The sequence below is a fragment of the Ovis canadensis genome, chromosome 3, assembly GCF_042477335.2.
Source record: "Ovis canadensis isolate MfBH-ARS-UI-01 breed Bighorn chromosome 3, ARS-UI_OviCan_v2, whole genome shotgun sequence".
Lineage (NCBI taxonomy): Eukaryota > Metazoa > Chordata > Mammalia > Artiodactyla > Bovidae > Ovis > Ovis canadensis.
In genome coordinates this window covers 105,281,400-105,308,963 of record NC_091247.1, presented here as the reverse complement: position 1 = coordinate 105,308,963, position 27,564 = coordinate 105,281,400, and the positions used below count along the sequence as shown (strand labels likewise).

Here is a 27,564-nt window from a genome sequence, read left to right as displayed (position 1 = left end):
CTTCCTTCTCCAATACATGAAAGTGAAAAGTGAAAGTGAAGTCACTCAGTCGTGTCCAACTCTTAGCGACCCCGTGGACTGCAGCACACCAGGCTCCTCCGTCCATGAGATCTTCCAGGCAGGAGTACTGGAGTTGGGTGCCATTGCCTTCTCCACCAATGCAGTATACTAACACATATATATGGAATTTAGAAAGATGGTAATGATAACCCTCTATGCGAGACAGCAAAAGAGACACAGATCTATAGAACGGACTTTTAGACTCTGTGGGAGAGGGAGAGGGTGGGATGATTTGGCAGAATGGCATTGAAACATGTATACTATCAGGTAAGAAACGAATCACCAGTCTATGTTCAATATAGGATACAGGATGCTAGGGGCTGGTGCATGGGGATGATCTAGAGAGATGATATGGGGTGGGAGGGGGTTCAGGATTGGGAACTCATGTACACCCATGGCTGATTCCTGTCAATGTATGGCAAAACCAATACAGTATTGTAAAGCAAAATAAAGTAAAAATAAAAATTAAAAAAAAAAAAAAGAAACACTGGAGCCGAGCTTGGATCATCTGGCCCCTGTTGGCCCTTTCCTATATTGTCAACAACTCACCACCACCAAGTTTCATGACAGGTACTGAGGGCCTCCACGGACCCAGTATTTTACAGGCATGGTCTGCATCTGTCTGGCAGCATCAGAGAAGATGGACATGCACAGATGACAAGGCTAAGGGGTGCACCCAGAGTCACAAGGGCAGATGGGAATTTCACCTGGTTCCAAAGCCCACTGGCCACACGGTCCTTCCCCAACACATGCTGTATGTGTAGCCTGTAAGTGTAGCCTGTAATCTGTAACTATGCAGACTCTGCTGGACCAGTGGCCTGAGGGGTCCGAGGGCACTCACCATGCCTCCGGTGCATTCGCGACAGTCCTGCAGGCAGCTGACGTTCTCCCAGGTGCTGTAGGCCTTCAGCCCTGCCACCAGCGCCTGCAGTGTGCGACTGCTGACAAGCTCCTTCCCACGGAAGATGTCCTCATCCAGAAGGGTGCTGGCATACCTGCAAGACAAGTGAAGGCCGCTGATGGGTGCAGTGTGTCCCGAGCACATGTGCTCATCCAGGAGAGGGGTCTCACAATTTCTTTGGGTTTTGGTGTTGGGATGTTCCTAAAATTAGTTTTCCCTTTTCTGAAAGAATTTGTGTAAAATCAGTATGTTTCCTTTTTCAAGTATTTAATGGATTTCACAAGTAACGTCAAAGCTATTCAGGTTTCTGGTTCTATTTGTGTCACTTTTGGTACTATGCATCTTTCAAGAAATTTGTCTATTTCATACATGCTGTCAAACGTATTGGTATTACGTTAACATCACATCAATAATAATGGTATTTAATTTTATGCTTTCAATGTCTGTGGGATCAATAGTAAAGTCCTATCTTTCATTCTAGATACTGGTAACTTGTGTCTTTTTTTTTTTTCTGCATCAGTCTAGAAAGATGGTACCGATGATCCTACATGCAGGCCAGCAAAGCAGACACAGACATAAAGAACAGACTTTTGGACTCAGTGGGAGCAGGTGAAGGTGGGATGATTTAAAGGTCTTTCAAGTTTATTTATTTATTGAAAGAAAAATAGTTTGTGGCTTGTTTATTCTCTATTATTTGACCATTTCTTATTTCATTTTTATTATTCTTCATACTTACTTTGGGTTTAACTTGTTCATCTTTTTATAGTCTCTTAAAATAGAAATTTATTCCAGTGGTTTTAGACCTTTCTTTTGTTTTGTAAGCATCTAAAGGAATACATTTTTCTCTGAGTACTATTTTAGTTGCATACCACAAATTTTGACAAACTGTGTTCATCTCCATTCAAAATATTTTCTAATTCCCCTGTGATTTCTACTTTGACCTATGAAGGATGTATATTACTTGGTTTCCTTGTATGTAAGGATTATTCAGGATATTTTTCTGTTATTAATGGTAGCTTAATTTCATTCTAACCAGAGAATATACTTTGTATCATGTCAGTCATTCTAAATCTACATGGTCTGTCTTGACACATGATCTACGTGCCCTTGAGAAGAGTGGGTATTCTGCTTGTGCCCAACAGAGTGATTGACAAACGCCACTGGGTCTGTCAGTAATGCTCGTCATATGATTTACAGCATCACTGGTCTTCTGTCTGTTTCATCGATTACCCAGAGAGAAGGGCTGATGTCTGCAACTATACGTGAGGATTTGTTCCTTTTCCCTTTCAGTGCTTCCCAGTTTTGCTTCCTGTATTTTGATGCCGTTTTGTGGAATCCATACACATTTAGACTGTTTCATCTTCTTGATGAGTAGATTCCTTAATTATCATGAAGTGATCTTCTTTACCTCTGGTAATGTTCCTTTTTCTGAGGTCTACTTTATCCAATATTAGTAAATCCACTCCAGCTCTTTTATGGTTAATGTTTGCAGGTGTAAATTTTTTATTCTCATACTTGTAACCTATTTGTCTTTAATTTTAAGTGAGTTTCCTGTAGAAGCATCTAGTTCAGTCTTAATTTATCATGTCTGACAATCTGTAAATAGGAGTGTTTGAATCATTTAATTCAATGTAACTATTAACATGACAATTTAAAACTGCTGCCTCACAAGTTTTCTCCTGTTTATCCCATATGTCCTCTTCCCTCTGCTCCAGTCTTCTTTTGATTAACTGAATAATCATTAGTATGCCAGTGTTAGATTTTAAACTGTTACTCATTTTTTCAGCAATTTTTCTATGGCCTAAAACATGCTACTTTAACTTATGACATTTTTCCCTCAAATAGTGTTATACCACTTCAAGGATAATGTAGGACCCTTGTAACAATACAATACATAATTCCTTTTCATTCTTCCATCCATTATGTCACTGCTGAGACAAAAATATGTTCTATATATGTTACAAACTTCATTGCTATTTTTGCTTTAAACAAACAGTTTCATTTTTTCTTTATCAACGTTACTGAGGATTAATTTATTCACAACAGATTGAATTATTCAAAGTGCACCATTTAAAGAGTTTTGACAACTCTATGTACCCACAAGAATATCACCACAATCAACCTACAGAATGCTTTCTAAAGAATGCCTCATCCCTTTTTGCAGTCCATCTCCTCCTCCTCCTCCCATCTCTGGACAACCACCAACCAGCTCTTTGTTAATATGGATTAGTTTGCATTTTATGTAAATGGGGTTATACAGTGCATGTCCTGTCTTGCTTTTCTCAGTCAGCATATCGTCATGAGATCCATCCGTCCATCCATATTGTACCATTATTAGTAGTGTTTCTTTTCATTGCTGGCCAGAATTCCATTCTATGAAACGCATACATTACATTTCATTTATGCATTCACTTGACGAACATTTTCATTTCTTCCAGTTTGGAGCTACAACAAGTGAAGCTGCTAAGAAACTTCATGTAAAAATCTTAGAGGAGACATATGTCTTTATTTTTCTTGAGTAAACATGTAGGAGCAAAATGACTGGGTCATATGGAAGACGTATTTTTAACTTTTTAAGAAACTGCCAAACAATTTTCCAAAGTGGCTGTGCAATTTTACGTTCCTACTAGCAGTGCAGGGGATCCTAGTTGTTCCAGCCAACAAGCCATCTTTGCAGTCCTTCTCATTTTAGTCACCCTAATGGATATGTCATCACTTTACTGCCAAGAAGCAAGAGTCTTCTGATTTCATGGCTGCATTCACCCTCTGCAATGATTTTAGAGTCCAAGAAGAGGAAATCTGTCATTACCTCCATCTTTTCCCCTTCTATTTGCCATGCAGTAATGTGGCCAGATGCCATGCTCTTAATTTTTTTTAATATTTAGTCTTAAGCTGGCCCTTTCACTCTCCTCCTTCACCCTCGTCAAGAGGCTCTTTGGTTCCTCTTCACTTTCTGCCATTAGAGTAGTATCATATGCATCTCTGAGGTCATCGATGTTTCTCCTGCCTATCTTGATTCCAGCTTGTAACTCATCCAGCCTGGCATTTCTCATGATGTGCTCAGCATATAGGTTAAACAAACAGGGTGACAGCAAACAGCCCTTTTACGACAATTTTGAACCTTTCTCAATTTTGAACCAGTAAGTTGTTCCATATCGGGTTCTAACTGTTGCTTCTTGACCCACATACAGGTTTCTCGGGAGACAGGTATGACGGTCTGGTATTCCCATCTCTCTGAGAGCTTTCCGCAGTTTGACATCGTCAAAGGCTTTAGCATAGTCAATGAAACAGAGATGGATGTTTTTCTGAAATTACCTCATTTTTTCTATAATCCAGTGATTGTTGGCAATTTGATCTCTAGTTTTTCTTCCATTTCTAAACCCAGCTTGGACATCTGGAAGTTCTTGGTTCGCATAATGCTGAAGCCCAGCATGCAAGATTTTAAGCATGACCTTACTAGCGTGGGAGATGAGTGCGACTGTCCGATGGTTAGCACATTCTTTGGTATTACCCTTCTGGGGATTTGGGATGACGAGGATAGACCTTTTCCAGTCTTGTGGCCACTGCTAGGTCTTCCAGATATGCTGACATAATGAATGTAAAACCTTGATGGAATCATCCTTTAGGGACTTGAATAGTTCTGGAATTTCATTGCATCCATTAGCATTATTAACAGCTTTATTAACAGCAGATGACAAACCTAGACAGTGTGTTGAAAAGCAGAGACATTCCTCTGCCAACAAAGGTCCATATAGTCAAGGCTATAGTTTTCCCAGTGGTCACATACAGTTGTGAGAGCTGGAAGCCAAAGAATTGATGAAATTGAACTGTCGTGCTGGAGAAGACTCCTGATCAAACCAGTCGATCTTAAGGAAGATAAATCCTGAACAGTCACTGGAAGGACTTATGTTGAAGCTGAAGCTCCAGTATTTTGTTTTCTGATGCAAACAGACGACTCATTGGAAAAGTCCTTGATGCTGGGGAAGATTGAGGGCAGAAGAAGAAGAGGGCATCAGAGAAGGAGATGGCTAGACAGCATCACCAATGAACTCATTAAACATGAACTCAAACATGAATATGTTTGATGAGCTCATCAAACATGAACTCGGGCAAACTCTGGGAGATGGTGAGGGACATGGAAGCCAGGCATGCTGCAGTCCATGGGATTGCAAAAAGTCGGACACAACTGGGCAACTGAACAACAACAAACGGATATGCAATGATAATCCTCATGTTTTGAATTTGCATTTCTCGGATAACTAATGATCACAAAACTTTTTTTATGGTCTATTGTCTGACCATATCTTCTTTCACTGCGCTTCCCAGGTGACTCAGTGGTAAGCAATGAAGGAGATGCAGGTTTGATTCTGGTTCGGGAAGATCCCCTGAAGAAGGAAATGGTTACCCACTCCAGTATTATTGCCTGGAGAATCCCATGGACAGAGGAGCCTGGTGCGCTACAGTCCAGGGGGGTTGCAAAAAGAGTCAGACACAACTGAGCAACTAACACTGTGTGTGTGTGTGCATTACAGTGCTGTGTTAGAGTCTACTGTCCAGCAAAGTGAATCAGCTCTACATATAAATGTACCCCCTTTCTTGGAGGGCTCCCTTCCTATTTCGTTCACCACAGAACGCTGCGTAGAGCTCCCTGTGCTGTGCAGTGATGCCTGGGTGGAGATGATTCCCTGGGAAAGGGAATGGCCACCCACTCCAGTGTTCTTGCCTAGGAAATCCCATGGACAAAGGAGCCTGGCAGGCTACAGTCCACAGGGTCACACAGTCAGACAGGACTGAGTGACTGAGCACACCGTATCTGCTTGTGAGCAATGTGCATGTCAATGCCCAGAGGGAGTGGGCAGCACTCTAACCCTAGGCTGGGGGCAGTCACCCGTGCCCGGGGGTGTGGCTGCAGTGCAGTGACTCTCAGAAAACCTCAGCACTGGCCATTTAAAAAGATGTACCTGATCCCCCTCTGACCTCCCTAAATACACACACACACACACACACACACACACACACCCCTGGACGTTCCCCAGCGTGGAAACGGGTGTTAAATACATTGACTAAGAAAAGGAAGAATCACTGAGGCTCTCTTAGAAGAGATTTGGTAGGATTTCTTTGCAATACTAGCCTGAGATTTTTTTTTAGGGGGGAAGAGGAGGCTCAAGAGGGATGGAATATATATATGGGTGTGTGTGTGTGTGTGTGTGTGTGTGTATATATATATATGTGTGTGTGTGTGTATATGTATGTATGTATAATTACGACTGTTTCTCATTGTTGTACACCAGAAACCAATGCAACAGTGTAAAGTAATTTTCCTCCAATTAAAAAACTGAAAATAAATGTGAAGAGCTGACTCATTGGGAAAGATCTTGATGCTGGAGAAAACTGAAGGCAGGAGAAGAAGGGGATTACAGAGGATGAGGTGGTTGGATGGCATCACTGATTCAACAGACATGAGTTTGAGCAAGCCTCAGAAGACTGTGAACGACAGGGAAGCCTGGCATGCTGCAGTCCATGGGGGTCACAAAGAATTGGACACGACTGAATGACTAAACAACAAAAATAAAAATAAGAAATAAATAAATAAAAATTTTAAAGAAAAGGAATTTTAAATAATGAGATGAACACTGACAGGATACGGGCCCTACTGAGGAAGAATGACCAACTGCCAGGCACAGTGGTTCCCCTAGTGGCACTTAGAAAGTCAAGAAACACCTGGAGCAACAGGCAAATTTGGCCTTGGAGTACAGAATGAAGCAGGACAAAGGCTCATAGAGTATTACCAAGAGAACACACTAGTCATAGCAAACACTCTCTTCCAACAACACAAGAGAAGACTTCACATATGGATATCACAAGAAGGCCAACACTGAAATCAGACTGATTATATTCCTTGCAGCCAAAGATGGAGAAGCTCTACACAGTTAGCAAAAACAAGACCAGGAGCTGACTGTGGCTCAGATCATGAATCCTTATGGCCAAATTCAGACTTATATTGAAGAAAGTAGGGAAAACTACTAGATCATTCAGGTATGACCTAAATCAAATCCTTTATGATTATACAGTGGAAGTGAGAAATAGATTTAAGGGACTAGATTTGATAGACAGAGTACTTGATGAACTATGGATGGAGGTTCGTGGCATTGTACAGGAGACAGGGATCAGGACCATCCCCAAGAAAAAGAAATGCAAAAAAGCAAAATGGCTGTCTGGGGAGGCCTTACAAATAGCTGTGAAAAGAAGAGAGGCAAAAAGCAAAGGAGAAAAGAAAGATATAAGCATCTGAATGCAGAGTTCCAAAGAATAGCAAGGAGAGATAAGAAAGCCTTCCTTAGCAAACAGTGCAAAGAAATAGAGGAAAACAACAGAATGGGAAAGACTAGAGATCTCTTCAAGAAAATGAGCAATACCAAGGGAGCATTTCATGCAAAGATGGGCTCAATAAAGGACAGAAATGGTATGGACCTAACAGAAGCAAAAGATATTAAGGAGAGGTGGCAAGAATACATGGAAGAACTGTACAAAAAAGATCTTCACCACCCAGATAATCATGATGGTGTGATCACCCACCTAGAACCAGACATCCTGGAATGTGAAGTCAAGTGGGCCATAGGGAGCATCGCTACGAACAAAGCTAGTGGAGGTGATGGAATTCCAGGTGAGCTATTTCAAATCCTAAAAGATGATGCTGTGAAGGTGCTGTACTCAATATGCCAGCAAGTTTGGAAAACTCAGCAGTGGCCACAGGACTGGAAAAGGTCAGTTTTCGTTCCAATTCCAAAGAAAGGCAATGTCAAAGAATGCTCAAACTACCACCCAATTGCACTCATCTCACACGCTAGTAATGTTCAAAATTCTCCAAGCCAGGCTTCAGCAATATTTGAACCATGAACTTCCCGATGTTCAAGCTGGTTTTAGAAAAGGCAGAGGAACCAGAGATCAAATTGCCAACATCCGCTGGATCATCGAAAAAGCAAGAAAATTCCAGAAAAACATCTATTTCTGCTTTATTGACTATGCCAAAGCCTTTGACTGTGTGGATCACAATAAACTGTGGAAAATTCTGAAAGAGATGGGAATACCAGACCACCTGGCCTGCTTTTTGAGAAACGTATATGCAGGTCAGGAAGCAACAGTTAGAACTGGACATGGAACAACAGACTGGTTCCAAATAGGAAAAGGAGTACGTCAAGGCTGTATATTGTCACCCTGCTTATTTAACTTATATGCAGAGTACATCATGAGAAATGCTGAGCTGGAAGAAGCACAAGCTGGAATCAAGATTGCTGGGAGAAATATCAATCACCTCAGATATGCAGATGACACCACCCTTATGGCAGAAAGTGAAGAGGAACTAAAGAGCCTCTTGATGAAAGTGAAAGAAGAGAGTGAAAAAGTTGGCTTAAAGCTCAACATTCAGAAAACTAAGATCATGGCATCTGGTCCCATCATTTCATGGCATATAGATGGGAAAACAGTGGAAACAGTGGCTGACTTTATTTTTCTGGGCTCCAAAATCACTGCAGATGGTGATTGCAGCCATGAAATTAAAAGACACTTACTCCTTGGAAGGAAATCTATGACCAGCCTAGACAGCATATTAAAAAGCAGAGATATTACTTTGACAATAAAGGTCTGTCTAGCCAAGGCTATGGTTTTTCCAGTAGTCATGTATGGATGTGAGAGTTGGACTGTGAAGAAAGCTGAGTGCCGACGAATTGATGCTTTTGAACTGTGGTGTTAGAGAAGACTCTTGAGAGTCTCTTGGACTGCAAGGAGATCCAACCAGTCCATCCTAAAGGAGATCAGTCCTAGGTGTTCACTGGAAGGACTGATGCTGAAGCTGAAACTCCAATACCTTGGCCACGTGATGCAAAGAACTGACTCATTTGAAAAGACCCTGATGCTGGTAAAGTTTGAGGGCAGGAGGAGAAGGGGACGACAGAGGATGAGATGGTTGGATGGCACCACCGACTCAATGGACATGAGTTTGGGTGGACTCTGGGAGTTGGTGATGGACAGGGAGCCTGGCGTGCCCCGGTTCATGGGGTCGCAGAGAGTTGGACACAACTGAGTGACTGAACTGAACTGAACCGAGTGGCACTTATCCGTTGTCAGACTCTCACGCCTGCTTGCCAAAGAGCTCTGAGAAACCCTTCTGTGTTCAGGATATGTAAGAGTCCAAGGGGCACATGTCTTAAGAACGCCTGATATAAGAAACTTGGAGGGGCCTGGAAGATAAATTAGGGAATAGGGATTCTGTGGCAAAAACATTCCCCATCTCCAAACCTGTTTATTTCACAGGCAATGCCTCTAGAAATATGAAGTATTTGTTTACGGGTTACGTCCACTTGAAGTGTTAGAAGCCACTATCGAGCAAGACTCAGGAGAAGTGCAGATTGAGTATCTCTAAAACTGGTAAGTCAGCAAGAGGGCAGGATTCCGTTTACAAAATCTGTGTAACATAAAAGTAAACAAGACATTTTGGCAAGAAGATTTCAGGATTATATTTAAAATGCAGTTCAGCAGTATCATAAACAGTACTATACACGTTATATACTACACTATATGTAGTATTTGATCTATAGCTATAGACAGTCTTCATTTAGTGGAAGAACTCTAAGAAGTTTACCTTCCTTGAAACTCCATTTTTTTTATAAGGATAGAACTCTGGTGAATTTCTTTTTTAAAAAAAAAATACTTATTTCTTTATTTGGCTGTGTTGGGTCTTAGCTGTGGCATGCAGGATCTTTAGTTGTGGCAAGCGGGATGTAGTTCCCTGAACAGAGATGGAACCCGAGACCCCTGCATTGGAAGAACAGAGTCTTAGCCACTGGACCACCAGGAATGCTCCCTTGGGTGAATTTCTGAGACTATGAAGTATTGTTCCATCCATTCATTTATTCAAAAATATTAATGAAATCTTACTTTATGCCAGGCACAGTTTTAGGTAGGTGATATGGAGACATCCATTACAAACAAGGACAGAAACTTGGTCAGTTGTCACAAGACATTAAATGAGGAAGCGCCAGTCTAGGTTCCATACAGGATACAGGATGCTTGCGGCTGGTGCACGGGGATGATCCAGAGAGATGATATGGGGTGGGAGGTGGGAGGGGGGTTCAGGATGGGGAACTCATGTACACCCGTGGCTGATTCATGTCAATGTATAGCAAAACCAATACAGTATTGTAAAGCAAAATAAAGTAAAAATTAAAAATTAAAAAAAAAGACATTTAATAAGTTTATTCCATGTAAAAATCTTAGGACAGTGCCTGATACATGACAGGCAACTGAATATGTATCAAGCTATCATCTTAATTTTATCGTTACAGGTCTTGGGCAAAATAAGAAGGCCTGGATTCAGTATAAAGACAGAATCATTTGGTGGTCCAGTGCTTAAGACTTCACCTCCCAAAGCAGTGGGTGTGGGTTCAGTCACTGGTTGCAGGGATAAAATCTTACATGCCTCACAGCGCAAATACTGAAACACAAAATAGAAGGAATATTATGAAAAAAATTTTAAAGGCTTGAAAAAACAAGTGATACACACTAAAAAAAAAAAAAAAAAAAGACAGCAACGCAATGGTGAAGTGGTCCCTCCTGGCCTGGAATGCAGCCTGGACTGCTGAGCTGCCCGTGTGGGCTGGAATAAATAACAGGAGAAGCAAACCTAAAATGCTCCTGCTGCCTGGCACTTCACACCCACTGAGCTTTTTAAGAAGTTGTCAGAGACATTCTAAGCTAGGAAATTCATTTTGTGGCAAACCCCACTAGATGATTCCAAGGAGAGACTTCAACAACCAACTGCCCTGACCAACAGGCCCTGGATGCCATCCTCACAATGGATAACTTCTGCTTCAAAAACCATCAAAATATTTAATAGCAAAGCTCCAAACAGCCTCATGGCCAAGAGTGATGTAATCACACAAGATAATTTCATTCAGTTGAGCCGAAGTACCCCCACGCAGAAAGTCAGGCAACTCATAGATGTGGCGATGCCAAATTAAGGATCCACAGTTCCTATGCTCAAAGAATTCATGGTGGTAAACCAAGAGTCACGGTGCAATGAGTAAAGGAGGCCAGGATGTTGCTCCAAGAGGAATATTAAGCCCTCCTTATTCCAGGAGAGTGGGAGCAGTTACAGATTTGATTTTCTTGATTTCTCTAAAATCACTGTGGATAGCGACTGCAACCATGAAATTAAAAGATGCTTGCTCTTTGGAAGGAAAGCTATGACAAACCTAGATAGCATCTTAAAAAGCAGAGATATCACTTTGCCAACAGAAAGGTAAGTATAGTCAAAGCTATGGCTTTTCCAGTAGTCACGTATGAATGTGAGAGTTGGATTGTAAGGAAGGCTGAGTGCCAAAGAATTGATGCTTTTGAACTGTGGTGCTGGAGAAGACTCTTGAGAATCCCTTGGATAACAAGGAATTCAAACCAGTCAATCCTAAAGGAAATCAACACTGAACATTCATTGGAAGGATGGATGGTGAAGTTCCAATACTTTGGCCACCTGATGCAAAGAGCCAACTCATTGGGAAAGACCCAGATGCTGGGAAAGATTGAGGGCAAGAGGAGAGGGGGACGACAGAGGATGAGGTGGTTAGACAGCATCACCAACCCAGTGGACAGGAATCTGAGCAAACTCCAGGAGGAGTCTGTCCTTAGTGGAGGACAGAGGAGCCTGGCGTACTGCAGTCCATGCGGTCTCAAAGAGTCAGACATGACTTAGTGACTGAACGACAACAAATTCCAGGAGGGGCTCAGGGAAGAAGGTGAGTTAGGGCACATGACAACCTGAACTGTGTCTTGAAGGGTGACTATGAGCTACCAGGTGATGGGAGGCAAAGATGTGAGAGGTGAGTGGTGGGACGAGGGGGGAGGCTGCCTGTAAGAAAGGCTGAAGCAGGAAATAGGCTGATCCAGGCCTGGGTGAAGGACTGAAGAGGTGACAGGTGGGTTGGGGGTCTTAGGGGCCAGGCAGGTGAAGGTGCTCCGGGCACCACATGAGGGAGCAAGTTTCTTCCAGTGCAAAACACAGAGAGAGCCCATGGGAGGGTCCCAGCAGGCAGGTAAGAATTCAGATTTCATCTCAGGTATGGAGCTTGTGGAGAATGGATTTGACCGGGGCCAGGCTGGACGTGGGGTGCACAGAGCCAAGAGAGGGAGCTGGCAAGATGCTGGAGACGGTGAGCTTTAGGTGATTTCACAGTAGAAGGAAAAATGGCCAGAATGTGATGACTGGCAGGATGGGAGTGGAAAGTCTGAGATGTCTTGGGGTAGCGGCCACACAGCATCTAGTTATGGGCATGTATTCCCACCACACGGGCTTCCCTGGCGGCTGAGCAGTAAAGAAGCTGCCTGTCACTGCAGGAGACACGGGTTCAATCCCTGAGTTGGGAAGAGCCCCTGGAGGAGGGCAGGGCAACTCACTCCATTAATCTTGCCTGGGAAATCCCATGGACAGAGGAGTCTTGGCGGGCTACAATCCATGGGGTCTCAATGAGTCAGACACGACTTAGCGACTAAACACCAACAGAAACATTCCCATCACAATCGCTAATTACTGTCATAGTGAGTGAGAACACAGAGGTTCAGTAAGGCCCGGGTGCCAGGAGCCCATGGGCACAGCCCTGAGCCAGGATGCGTGGAAGACACTGGAGCCCCAGCATGGGAAGGGGCCCCACCAAGGATAAGAAGTGACCCAGAGATGGGCAAGCACAGCCACAGGGACACGGGCCACCTGTTTTCCTGGCCATGGGGCCACCCCAGCAGGGCTGTGACGGTTCTGTTGGCTCTCAAGTCCTCAGACCTAGAGAGGGACCTGCCACACATCAGGGGAGGAGGGGGAGAGGAGGGAGGAAGACCTGGCAGGGTCCTCAGGGGGCCCCCATCACCTGGAACAGCCACCCCCATTGAGCCAGCCCCCTCCCTATTGAGTCGGCTCTGCCTGGCAGCTGAGCAGCCAGGTGGGAGATGTGTCCTGCCTCTTCTAGAGCAAGCAAGTGCCAAAGGACATCCGGTTCTGTCCCCTCTTTGTCAAGGCCAAGAAGACATGAGTGGAGTGGGCTGGGGGGCGGGGGGCTTGCTAAGGCCCAAGCAGGCCCACCCCATCTCCAGACTTGCAGAGGCAATGGGCAAGGAGAAGGATCTGGGAACCAGATCCGCTTACCAACCCGCTACTGTCAAAACCCAGACGAAGCAGCAAAGGTCCACGTGGCAGGGACCACGTCTGACTCCAGCAAGACTGCCAGATTCAACAAAGAGAAGCAGAGCACGCCCAGGAAAATCTGAATTTCAGATAAACAGTGCTTAATCTTTAGTTTAAGAGCACGCTCCCTGTTGCAGTCCTGGGAACACACTGAGACTACAAAACCGTGTGTCAGCCATCTGAAACTCAGAGTTAACTGGGAGACCGCAATCTACCTGGCAGCCCTACTAGCAGGGGGCCATACAACCGCTGATGACATGGACACATGTGATGCGCCCTGCAAGAAGCTGTCCCATTCACTTCCATGACCTGCATTTTACTAGGATGTGAAGCTCTGACTCTTTGCGCTTTGATTACACTAGATGGGAAGAGAGAGGCAGGGCTGCTGAGCCTGGCCGGTGGGGTGTTTTCCCTGATCACCTAACTCCAGCCACATACACCCGCAGGTCTGGACCCTCACAACTGTTTCTCTACACTTGAATGGAACCCAGTGCACTGAACAAACATCTAACCCATCCAACCTCAGGTTACCCAGACCCTGAAACTGAAGTCAGTTGACTGGTAGAACAATGCCCACAGGAACTGGAAGAAGGAACCTGTAACCAAGTTTTGATAATCTTAGTTTTTAAAAAGCGGGGTGTTTGGGGAGACTTCCCTAATGGCCCAGTGGCTAAGACTTCACACTCACAATGCAGGGGACTCAGGTTTGATCCCTTATCAGGGAGGTAGATTCTGGGTGGCTCAGTGAAGAATCCACCTGCCAATGCAGGAGCTGTGGGTTCGATCCCTGGGTCAGGAAGATCCCTTGGAGGAGGAAATGGCAACCCACTCTAGTATTCTTGTCCGAAAAATCCCATGGACAGAGGAGCCTGGGGGGTTACAATCCCTGGCGTCACAAAGAGTCAGACATGACTGAGCTCACAGGCACACACACCCTGCAGCTAAGACCTGGTGCAGCCAAACTTTAAAAATAATTTTTTTTAAAGTGGGGTGTTGGGGAGAGGTACTTAGCATTAAATTTTGTCATGTAACAACCAACTTTATTAAACTATTTCCTTACCAGGAGGAGAAGCAATAGGGTTGGTAAATGAGAGAGAAATAGGAAAGCCAGACTTTGTCACAGGAATACCACCTTCTTTTCAGCATTGTTTTAAAACACAGACAATCTCTCCCCACAGTTGTGGCACTTTGTCCCGGGGATTCCTTTAACCAGATTTTCAGTGGGTCCACCTCCTACTGCTACTGGGGGACAGAGAGAAGGAAAACAAGGCAGGGAACAACAGAGCCACACTGGGGACACTGAACTGGACCAGAGGCCACTGAGGGCCAGAGGAGGTAAAGGTCATGAAAATCAGGGAGGTCCTGGGGCCAATTCCCACTCCAGCACTCTTGCCTGGAAAATCCCGTGGCAGAGGAGCCTGGTAGGCTGCAGTCCATGGGGCCGCTAAGAGTCGGGCACTACTGAGCAACTTCACTTTCACTTTTCACTTTTATGCATCGGAGAAGGAAATGGCAACCCACTCCAGTGTTCTTGCCTGGAGAATCCCAGGGACGGCAGAGCCTGGTGGGCTGCCATCTATGGGGTCACACAGAGTCGGACACAACTGAAGCGACTTAGCAGCAGCAGCAGCAGGGGCAATTAGATTGAAAGTGTGGTGAGCATGTCTGATGTGCCCTGTTCAACACTACCTCACTCATGTGTGACACGTGGTCCTGTGATTTTTCTATTTACCACTTAATTTCCATTTATTGGGGTTTCCCTAGTGGCTCAGATGGTAAAGAATCAGCCTGCAATGTCGGAGACCCACGTTCGATCCCTGGGTCAGGAAGAGCCTCTGGAGAAAGGAAGGGCAACCCACTCTAGTCTTCTTGCCTGGAGAATTCCATGGACAGAGGACCCTGATGGGCTGCAGTCTGTGGGGTCACAAAGTGTCGGACATGACTGAGTGGCTAACACTCTCACTTTCACTTTTTCACTTTCATTTATTACCTCTTGAGTCTCCCCTGACACCTAAAACTAGAACTGTGGTCTCTGTTTCTCTGATGTTGGCCTTTGAGGAGTGTCTGCCTAAAAATCGAGGGAAATTTTAAACTTTAGTGACAGTGGCAACACAGTTCTTACAAAATCAAGGTATATGATGTTTAGTGAAAGTGAAGTCACTCAGTCGTGTCCGACTCTTTGCGACCCCATGGACTGTAGCCCTCCAGGCTCCTCCATCCACGGGATTCTCCAGGCAAGAATGCTGGAGTGGGTTGCCATTTCCTTCTCCAAGAAATGAAATTGAATCAACTGTAGTGGTGATGGACCTAGAAACAGTCATACAGAATGAAGTAAATTAGAAGGAGAAGAACAAGGATTGTATATCAGTGCATATCTGGGGAATCTAGAAAAATGGTGCAAATGAACTTATTTCTAGGGCAGGAATAGAGACACAAACATAAAGAACAGACATGTGGGCACAGGGGGCAAGGACAGGGTGGAACACACTGGGCAATGAGGATTGACATGCCTACATACACTACTGTAAAATAGATAGCTGGCAGGAGCTTGCCATAAAGCGCAGGGAGCTCAGCTCGGTGCTCTGCGGTGACCTAGATGTGCAGAATGAGGGGAAGGGGAAACCCAAAGGGACGGGACGTATGTATCCTTCAAGGTGATTCACTTCATTGTAGAGCAGAGACTAACACAACATTGTAAAAGCAACTATACCCCAAATAAAAATAAAGTATAACTATTATTTTTACAATAAATAAATAATAAAGATGGAGCTGAAGAAAAAGGAAATATGTAGATACATACAACACTTTTGTTATATATAAAGATGCATGTTTATATGTGTATATATATAAACTTACATACACATGCATACAAATATGTGTATGTGTTTATATATACATGTAAACTTATCAATGTGGACTATCTAGGGCCCATTTGTTATGTGGTCCAGTAACTTCTTTTGTCACGGATTTGTCAGTTGTAGATTAAGAATTTATAGACACCCTTCCCTCTTCATAATATCACAAATCCCACTGGGCAAAAAATTCAAAGGAAAAATTTTGTTTGTTTTTGGCAGGCATGCAAAACATTCTTAGGTTTCATTGTCAAGTTATTTTGATCCACCCATAAATGTTCATGATAACTTAATACTGCTGCTTCTTAACTATTAGTGAAAATTATTTCCAGGTCATGCTAGGAAACTCCCTTAAAAAGTTCCTGCAATTCTCAGCTCTGGCTGCTCATAAGAATCACCAAGGAACTTAAGAGCATAATAACTCTGGATTCCTTAGGATGCTCCCTAGATCAGGTGAATCTGAATCATGGGAGTAGGTGCAGAGAGTCTGTAGTTTTTAAAAAGCACATCAGAGAATCACTGAAAACCAACCTTTGTGTCAAGAATTATCTGGCTCAGTTGAAGCAAGTCAGGAAGTGTAAGATCAAAAGGGGTGTGTGAGGTCTTTGAACTGTGCTGTTGGAGAAGACTCTTGAGAGTTCTTTAGACTGCAAGGAGAGCAAACCAGTCAATCCTAAAGGAAATCAACCCTGAATATTCATTGGAAGGACTCATGCTACAGCTGAAGCTCCAATACGTTACCCACCCGATTCAAAGAACCGACTCATTGGAAAAGACCCGGATGCTGGGAAAGATTGAGGGCAGGAGGAGAAGGGGACAACAGAGGATGAGATGGTTGGATGGCATCATTGACTCAACAGACATGAGTTTGAAACTCCAGGAGATAGTGATAGAATGCGAAGGAAGCCTGGCGTGCTGCCATCCATGGGGTCCCAAAGAGTCAGACATGACCGAGTGACTGAACAACAACATTTTGTAGAGAGTTAGCGACAATTTCAGATGACATCAGTAAGGGTAAAAGAAATGTCACAGGGCTAAGATATAAAAGGACACCAGAAACAGTTGGTACCTTAATAATAGAAAGAAAGTGGATAAAATAAAAATCATATTTTCCCAAAGTGCCGCCAAAGAACAAAAGCTTTGAGGAGCCTTGATGAACAGAATTCCAGGGAGGGATCAGCGCTTTTTAGCAGATTGGACATTGTGTACAAAAGAGTCAGAAAACTTGAAGACAGATCAATGGACATTATCCAAATTGAAGTATCTATTTAAAAAAAGAACATAACTTCAGTGACACGTAGGACAATATGAAGCAGGTTAACATCTGTGTAGAGGGAAAGAAAGAAAGAGGCAGAAGAAAAATTTAAAGAAATAATGGCCAAAATATTTCCAAATTTTATGAGAAACTTCAACCCACAGATCCCAGAGGCTCAACAAACTCCAAACAGCACAGACATACAAAACCACAAAACCACACCTAGGCCAACATAATCAAAGCCTGAAAATCAAAGAACAAGAGAAACTCCTAAAAGCAGTTAAAGTGGGAATATACTGCAAATACAGGGAAACAGACAGAAAAATGACGGCTGTTTTTTCATGTGAATCAAGAAGATTATAGAACATAGAGGGGTGGGATGGTGGGGTGTGAACAAGGCTCAAGAGGGAAGGGAAATATGTATACACATGGCTGTTTCATGTTGTTGTACAGCAGAAACTAACACAACATTGTAAAGCAACTGTACTTTAACTTAAATAAATAAAATGGAAAAAAATAAGCCTATACAGTGACATTGTTAAGATGCTCAAAGAAAAATAAACTATCAACCCAGAATTCTGGGTATGCCGCTAATGTCTTTTTTTAAAAAAAAAAAAAAAAAAAGAGAGAGAGAGAGAGAAATAAAGACTTTCTCCAAAAAAATGGGGTGAGTTCATTGCTAGCAGACCTATTTTTACAAGAAATGTTAGAAATTCTTCAGGCAGAACAAATATGGTATCAATTAGAAATTTGGATCTACACAACTAAATTAACAATGTTGGCAACTGAATAAAGAAAGGTAAAAAAAAATTCTATTTTACTTATTTTTAATTGATCTAAAACATGACTATGTATAAGAAAATCAGTAGCAATGCACTGCATATTTGCAGCATATTTTAAAGTAAATTATGTGACAACAATAGCAGGAAAAGGATGCAAGGGAGGAATTGGGAATACCCTGTTTAAGGTCCTAACACTACAAGGGAGGCAAGATAATAGTTTAATGTAGACTCTAATTCACTAAGGATGTGTACTAAAAACCCTGGGTCAACAATTATATTTTCAAAAGAAGTATAAATAATGTCAATCAAGGAGATAAAATGGAATAATAAGCAATATTCATTCAATGTAAGAGCAGGCAGAATAAAGGGAAAAGTAACAAAAAACAGATGGAAAAAATAAAAATCAGCTGTCTACTAATCCAAACATATCAACAAATCACTTTAAATGCAATTGGTCTAAACAACAGCTAAAAGTCAGAGATTTTCAAGTTAGATTTAAAAAAAAAATTCAAGACCTAACTGCTGCTGCTGCTGCTAAGTCGCTTCAGTCGTGTCCAACTCTGTGCGACCCCATAGACAGCAGCCCACCAGGCTCCCCCGTCCCTGGGATTCTCCAGGCAAGAACACTGGAGTGGGTTGCCATTTCCTTCTCCAATGCACGAAAGTGAAAAGTGAAAGTGAAGTTGCTCAGTCGTGTCCGACTCTTAGCAACCCCATGGACTGCAGCCCACCAAGCTCCTCCATCCATGGGATTTTCTAGGCGAGAGTACTGGAGTGGGGTGCCATTGCCTTCTCCGAAGACCTAACTATCCTCTGTTTTATAAAGAAACCCACTTCAAATGGATGTCCAGGTTAAAAACAAATGTATGATAAAGATGTACTATGAAACACTAAGTCAAAGGAACATGGAGTAGCTGTAATATGACAAAACAGATTTCAGGACAAGGAATGTTTTCAAGGATTAAGAGAAAAATTACATGATGATAAAGGGATCAAGTGTCCAAGAAACTACAATAATCCTTACATGCACATGCATCTTAAAAATGGCAAAATACTAGAGACAGAAACTAATAAAAACTGAAAGAAGAAATAGGCAAATCTGTATGGTTCTCTTAGAACAAGAGGCAGAAAAGCAGTAAGGATGTGCGTGGTCTGCAGAGCACAATAAACCAACTTAACCTAATGGACATTTATAGAACCATCCTCCCAACCATAACAGAAGACATATTCTTCACAACATGGAACTTATTAGATTCGTGTGTGTGTGTGTGTGTGTGTGTGTGTGTGTGTCCTGGGCCTTAAGTTTGAAAGAACACAATCTTTCATAAGATATTCTTGTGCTAGAAGTCCTACAATAGCACTTCTAAATAACCAAAGAAGTCAAAGCAGAAGCTTTGAACTGAACAAAAGTGAAAATGAAAATAGAGCATATCAAAAGCAGAGGGATCTAGCTAAAGTGAGGCTTAGAGAAAAAAATTTGTACTAAATGATTAGGCAAGAAGGCAGGCCCCAAAGCCTTGGGAGAGAGAGAGAGCAAATTAAAGCAGAGCAAGCAGAAGGAAAGGAATAATCAACATTGAAGTAGATCCCAATAAAATCGAAAGCAGAAAAACAATAGAGAAAGCCAACTGCATTCAATCTGTTTTTTGAAAAAACAGTGTCATTGATAAACCTATGCAAACTGATGAAGGGGAGAGAAAGAGAGAGAGAACAAAATATCAGGAATGTATATGTGCCGATCCCAATCTCCCAATTCTTCACACCCCCCAATTCCTCCTTGGTATTCATACATTTCTTCTCTACATCTGTGTCTCTATTTCTGCTTTGCAAATACACTATTGATACTGTGTATAAGATATATATAAAGCTATATATATATATACATATATATATATATATAAGTTCAGTTCAGTTGCTCAGTCATGTCCAACTCTTTGCGACCCCATGGACTGCAGCACGCCAGGCCTCCCTGTCAATCACCAACTCCTGGAGTTTACTTAAACTCATGTCCATTGAGTCGGTGATGCCATCCAACCATCTCATCCTCTGCCGTCCCCTTCTCCTCCTGTCTTCAGTCTTTCCCAGTATCAGGGTCTTTTCCAATGAGTCCGTTCTTCACATCAGTGGCCAAAGTACTAGAGTTTCAACTTCACCATCAGTGCTGAATATTCAATGAATATTCAAGACTGACTTCCTTTAGGATGGACTGGTTGGATCTCCTTGTAGTCCAAGGGACTCTCAAGAGTCTTCTCCAACACCACAGTTCAAAAGCATCCATTCTTCAGTGCTCATCTTTCTTTATACTCCAACTCTCACATCCATACATGACTACTGGAAAAACCATAGCCTTGACTAGACGGACATTTGTTGGCAAAGTAATGTCTCTGCTTTTTAATAAGCTGTATAGGTTGGTCATAACTTTTCTTCCAAGGAGCAAGTGTCTTTTTATTTCATGGCTGCAGTTACCATCTGCAGTGATATAATTATACATAAATATAATATTTAAATAGATACAAATTAGTTGCATAAATATATACATATATAAATATGTGTTTATTATATGTGTATTTTAATTAGTTATATATATTTATATGTGTAAATACACATGTATATATTTATATAACTAATTAAAATGCTTCTTTTAATTAGTTGTATAAGTTTGTACATATATAAGTATGTATATTATATAAAATATACAAACTACAAAACACTGGAGTAGAAATGTAAGAATAATTTTTAAAACGGAGAGATAACCCAGTGTTCATGAACTGGAAGTCTCAATATGAAGAAGTTAATTCTCCCCAGTTTGATCTATAGATTCAACACAATCTCAAGCAAAATGTCAGCCATCTTGTAGATATTTACAAGACGATACTAACATGTGTACAAAAAGGCAAAAAAGCATTGAGAAGAGCCGAAACAATTCGGAGAAAGAAAAACTCACATCACTCAATTCCAAGACAAATCAAAATTTAAAGCTATTAAGTCAAATAAAAATTAAAACTATTGCTCTGATCAAGACACTTTTAAGAGGATAAAAAGGAAAGTGACAGGCCAGGAGAAGACACAAATCACATATGTGATACCAAAGACTCTGTCCAGAATATATAGAGAACTCTCAGACTTAACAATAAAAAAATAAGCAACCCAATTTAAAAATGGGTTAACGAACTGATTTTCTTCCACCAAAGAAAATACACAGATAGCAGGCAAGCACATGAAAAGATACTCAGCATCATTTTGCTCAGTTGTGTCCGACTCTTTGTGAACCTATGGACTATACAGTCCATGGGATTCTTCAGGCCAGAGTACTGGAGTAGGCGGTAGCCTTTCCCTTCTCCAGGGCATCTTCTGGACCCAGGAATCAAACTGGTGTCTCTTGAATTTCAGATGGATTCTTTACCAACTGAACTATCAGGGAAGTCCATTATGTACTAGGGTAATAAAATTATACCTGTTAGAAAGACAAAAAAATTAAAAGAAAACAAGACAAAATGTTAAAATAACAATGGCTGGCAAGGACGCAGAGCAGCTGAAACACTCACACATCGCATGAGAGAGTATAAAATGGTACTAACTTTCTGAAAAACCGGTAACTTCTTATACAGTTAGACACATACCTACTCACTACCCAGGGACCTTGTGTCTCCTGCACTGCAGGCAGATTCTTTACCACCAAGCCACAGTCTCAGGCAAATCCCTGAATTTCTGATACTCACAATGCGGTGATGACATACAACTGCCCAGACAACATCTGGGGCTTATGAGACATAGGTAAGAGCCAGCTGTACCATGTGAAGCTCTCCTGACTTGATAGCACGATTACTGCTCTTTCATTCAGTAGTGATGCCCCCAAGCCCCTGCAAACACATCAGTGTACACACCTTGACCTAGTTTTGAAAATAGTAGTATAAACAGAACCTTTTTCAGAGGCAGAAAAGTTTTAATGGGTTGAGTCTGTTTCTTTCAGAAACTCTGGAAAAACATCAGTCTGAGTCTTCCCAAATTCTTCATGGCTCCTGTTCATCAGGACACACAGACTATCAAGATTCAATGTCAGGTCTAACCTGACACTAGAGTTTAACCACAGATGCTTTGTGTTTGCAGTTAAGACTGCTGCTGCCATTCAGCCACCAAGTCGTGTTTGGCTCTTTGCGAGCCCATGGCCTGAAGCATGCTAGGCCTCCCTGTCCCTCACCATCTCCTGAAGTTTGCCCAAGTTCATGTCCATTGAATCAGTGATGCTATCCAACCATCTCATCCTCTGTCATCCCCTTCTCCTCCTGCCCCCAGTCTTTCCCAGCATCAGGGTCTTTTCCAATGAGTCAGCTCTTCGCATCAGGTGGCCAAAGTATTCAAGCTTCAGCTTCAGCATCAGTCCTTCCAATGAATATTCAGGGCTGATTTTCTTTAGGACGGAGTGATTTTGATCTCATTGCTGTCCAAGGGACTCTTAGGAGTCTTCTCAGTTACAAGTAAACTTTTTTAAATAATACAATTTTTAAGAAAAAAGGAAAAAAAAGGAAAGCCTCTGCCTACCTCTCCTGCCCCACCTATTAATGAAACCACAGGCTCACTTGGAGAGAGGGAAACCCCTGGAGCCATCTCACCTGCCGGCGAAGGTCAGGGCCAAGGCAGTGGCCAGATGAGGCATCAGCCGCAGGGTCTGCGTTTGGTGCTCAATAATCTTGACCTCTTCCCTGGCTTTGGGTCCAAACTGCCTCCGGCTAGAGAGAAGCAAACAGACACAACTTTACCAAAATCTAACAGGCAATTTCATCACAAACACTCATTTGCCTTTAAATAATTCAGAATTGATATTTTCTAACATGGTGCTGGAGAAGACTCTTGAGAGTCCCTTGGACAGCAAGGAAATCAAACCAGTTATTTCTAAAGGAAATAATCACTGTATATTCATTGGAAGGGCTGATGCTGAAGCTCCAATACTTTGGCCACCTGATGCAAAGAGATGACACGTTAGAAAAGATCCCGATGCTGGGATCTTCTCATGAAGGTACGAGAAGAAGGGGGGCAACAAAGGATGAGATGGTTGGCTGGCATCACCAACTCAATGGACATGAGATTAAGCAAACTTAAGGAGATAGTAAACGTGTGTTGCAGTCCCTGGGGTCACAAAGAGTCAGACACGACTGAGCAACTGAACAGCAACTTCAGATAACAGAATGCCTGAGTCTTCTCAAACAGAGTTAAGATAACAAGATATCAAGAGTTTCTGAAGACAGCCCAACAAAAAGCTTTTCACCTCCTCTGGAAATTAACCTTCCCACCATGGAAATTTTTATAGCAAAGTTATCTATTTAATCCACAGAGTAATTTTTACACCTTAACATTTACATGGCATTTTATAGTTCCTAGTGCCTTGTGATCATTAATTATTCAGTTTTACTGTTTCTGACATACCCCAGAACATATTTCAAAAGGACTCAACGAGGAGGCAATGAACTCTGGAGCTTCTGTCAGATTCGCAGGCAGGTCATTATTTCAGCCCATTGCATCCCCCCTGGAGTTTCTCGTGGGAAAGGAGATCTCTCCATCCTGCCTTAAACTCTGTGCACAGCACTGCCTCTCCCTCTCTCTTTTTATAACTTTTTTTTTTGAGTCTTTATTGAATTTGTTACAATATTGCTTGTTTTATGTTTTGGTTCCTGTGGGATCTTAGCTCCTCAAGCAGGGAGCGAACCCTTACCCCCTGCACTGCAAGAAGTTTTAACCACTGGACTGCCAGGGAAGCCCTGCCTGACTGCCTTTCTCTCTCATGCAGCTATGCAGGGGTGAACAGAGGCCCTGCTTCAAGCTGCTTGCAAAGTGCGGTAGGCTGGTCCCCAGACATCGCCCAGCAGTTAAGCATACAGAATCCCATGGCTGCATACGGCAAGAGCCTGGCTTGTCTAGATCACCCCCTGCTCCGTGCAAACTGATGCTCTACAATCTGGGCTTGGCAGCCTCCTGTCTGTGGACAATCCCAACTTTAATGTTATTTTTGAAATATTTCACACACATACACATGCACATGTGCACACAAACCTGTGCACACGTACACAGGAGAGGAGCATTCATGCTAGGTCATCCAACGGGCAGCCTGCTGCAGCCCCAGAGACATGAAGGTACCCGTCAGTTGCTGCTGCTGTGGTCAGTCATTCAGTCAAGTCTGACTCTTTGTGACCCCTGACTGTTCCCTGCCAGGTTCCTCTGTCCATGAGATTCTCCAGGCAAGAAGACTGGATTACTCAAGGAAAAAGAGGAAACGGCAAATTAAAAAAATTTTATATTTGACCTTTTTAATTATAATTTCATGCTTTAATATTGTTCCCAGGGACTTCCCTGGTAGTCCAGTGGCTAAGACTCGCTGCTCCCAATGCAGGAGACCAGGGGTCAATCCCTGGTCAGGGAACTAAATCCCATATGCCACAACTAAAACATCCTTCATGTGGCAACAAAGATCGAAGCTCCTGTATGCCACAACTAAGACCCACACAACCAAAAAATATATATATTAAATAATAGTAATACTATTACTATTTGTAATTAAAACAAGGGCACTATACCTTTTTAGTTCATAAGGCACCTAGAATTTACAACCTGACCATGCGTCTGGGTATGAGGCAGTGGAGACAGACCTCACACAGGCACACAGGGGCTCACTGTGAGCGCAGGTTCATCTTCTGTGAGCAGAGCTCCCCAGACAGTCTCACCATCTGCGGATGGCTGTCCGAGGAGCAGGACCCTCCCTTTGCCCATGCCCTTCATCCACCCCGACCACAACAGGGCGCACTGCCAAGCAAGCCAGACAGTCTGCAGGACGACAGCTCTGGCTGGATCATTTTGAAACCAATACATCAGTCATAGACCAAAAGCTGGTACCAAGGTAATGTCAAGTTATTCTACAAATGCCATCTGTCCCCACTCCTTTAACTGGCTAGAATTAAACATTTAACAGCATGGATAAAATCATATCACGTTAGAATGTATGACCTGTCATTAACTTTGGGGGATATTAAACATTACTAGATATCTAACCGATTTCCTTAAACTTATATTTTATTCAATATAAAATATTAAACTGGGGCTTCCCTCATGGCTCAGTGGTAAAGAAACGGCCTGCCAACGCAAGGGATGCAGGTTCGATCGGTGGGTCGGGAAGATCCCTGGAGAAGGAAATGGCAACCCACTCCAGTACTCTTGCCTGGAGAATCCCATGGATGGAGGAGCCTGGTGCGCTACAGTCCATGGAGCTGCAAGGAGTGGGACACGACTGAGCGACTAAACAACCACCGTTTTAAAACAGCACCTGTGGCCAGACTCACAGCTCACTGAGGGCAGGCCTGTTCTGTCTTCGGGTGTCCCAGCCTGGCCAGGCGCGAGTGGGTGGGAAAGACTGAAAGCGAGGCGACAGATGATGAAAGGTCCTGCCATCTCCCAGCAGCAACACACCTGACTTCTCCACCTCTCATCCCTCTGTGTCTCCTTGGAATGTTTGCTTGTTCACAGATGATCTGATAAAAGCGCAGCTGGGAGACACTGGAGGACTGGGTGGGAGCCCGGAAGCAGTTGCGACTGTGATGGAGGAAGCAAATAAGATGAGCAATCTACCCTGTCCTTATGTCCAAAAGCCCACCCTCTGCTGGTTTAGGGTTGGGTTTTACTTGTAAGGACAAGAAAAGAAGAAATGAGGGACTTCCCTGGTGGTCCAGTGGCTAAGACTCCAAGCTCCCAATGCAGGGGGGCTGGATTTGATCCCCAGTCCGGGAACTAGATCCCACATGCCGCAACAGTTCAAATGATGCAACTAAAAAGATCCTGCATGTTGCAACGAAGATGGGATTCCATGTGCCCCATCTAAGACCTGGTACAGTCAAATAAATAAATATTTTAAAAAAGAAAGAAAGAAATGAGTGGGTGGAAAGCAGGCAGCACCCACAGTCTTTCCTTCCCTTTCTCTGGCCCAGGACACCGATAGTCCACCCGTGCACTGAGCCAGGATGTTCTCACTGGCGTCTCATCCATCGCATGTGCTCTGTGGCTGCTCCAGGTGAAAAGACGACACTCACAGCTAACGATTCTTCTCCTGCCCAGAGATGCAGCCAGAGTCATCTGTGAGATCACCACCATCAAACCCAGAGCCAGGAGCCTGGCTCCAACACAGGCAGCAGAGAGAGGTGGCCTCAAGACTTTGCACTCTGAGAGGGCTTGGCGGGAGCTGGAGCCCTGCCTGCCACCCTGCCTCAGGCCCCAGACTACCTCACAGAGGGCCATGAGGGTCCAGGCTGGTCCTCTGGTTGCCAGCATCCTTGGCACGCTGCCCTGAACACGGCTCACCAGACCACAGTCCCTGCAGCTAGCCAGACATTACTGCCTGCCAGACATTTTTACTCTTTCAGTTTATGGTCCATATGGACATAAAATTCTTCCTATCCTTTTCCTCCACTGGGTTACTACTTTTCTTTAAAGAGCCAGGTAAAGGCTATATTTTTCTCCATAAACATCATTTTATTTCAGGGCCAGAAAACAACCCCAAAGTCACTGAGCTCAAATTTTTCATGGTCTTTAAAAAAAGAGTGTGCATCACAGTATCCGTGTGAGAGGCCTGTGAACGATGCCACTTAAAATGATAGATTGGAAAAGCTATTTCTGGATTCCAGCGACTCATAAGGACTGGAGGAAACATTTATTTTGGGGGTTGTTTTATTTCATTCCCACTCAGTTTTGAACACAGCCGCTTAAAGCAACATTCATGGAAAGTGACACAGCTATTAATCACCCACGCAGCTACTACATGTGCAGCCTCTGGGGAGACACAGGCTGCCCGCCTCCCCAGCTCTCCCTCTGGTCTCTTCTCCCAAAGGAGGCCAGTGACCTACTAAAAAGATAATTGCTTTGCAGGTTTCCTGCTTCTGGAGCATCATTGCATCAGCCTGCTCTGAACGACAGCCGGTCATACTGGAAGAAGAGGGGAGTTCCATGGCTGGCCCCCCGTCCTTCATCCTGAGACTTCTGGGGGTGCAAGCTGGTTCACACCCCTACTGCCAGGGGACAGACCCCTGCTTCTTGGCTGTCAAAGGCTGACCTCTGCGGACAAAAGCTGGGCAGATTCCTGAGGCCCAGCCTCCCTCCCTGTGGCCACCCACCCTGGCTGAATAACTCAGCCACAGACAGGATCCAAGGCAGCCTGTGAGTGTCCCACAGGTGACCACTGTACCCCATTTGGCCCCAGTGGAGACCCCAGCCTCTCAGAGAGCCCACAGCCCATCTGACTCTGTTTCTCTCCTTCTTCCTGATGTTCCTGAACACAGGAACCCAGAGGGAAAATATGTTTACAAAGCAGGATTTTTTAAAAATTTTTATTAGAACATAGTTGATTTACAATGTTGTGTTACTTTCTGCTGTATAGCAGAGTGAGTCAGTTGTACATTTACATATCTCCACTCTTTTTTAGATTCTTTTCCCATGTAGGTCATTGCAGAATACTGAGA

General features: G+C 43.3%; 1 protein-coding gene across 1 annotated transcript in view; it reads right to left on the bottom strand.

The window, feature by feature from the left end:
• ACOXL (acyl-CoA oxidase like) overlaps positions 1-27,564 on the bottom strand; it is a 366,969-nt gene that overhangs the window by 159,835 nt on the left and 179,570 nt on the right. Inside the window, exons 11-12 of the mRNA XM_069583969.1 lie at positions 22,684-22,800; positions 902-1,055 (exon numbers count right to left, since the gene is read on the bottom strand). Coding sequence (XP_069440070.1) covers positions 902-1,055; positions 22,684-22,800 — 271 coding nt within the window. The remainder of the gene's footprint in view (positions 1-901; positions 1,056-22,683; positions 22,801-27,564) is intronic.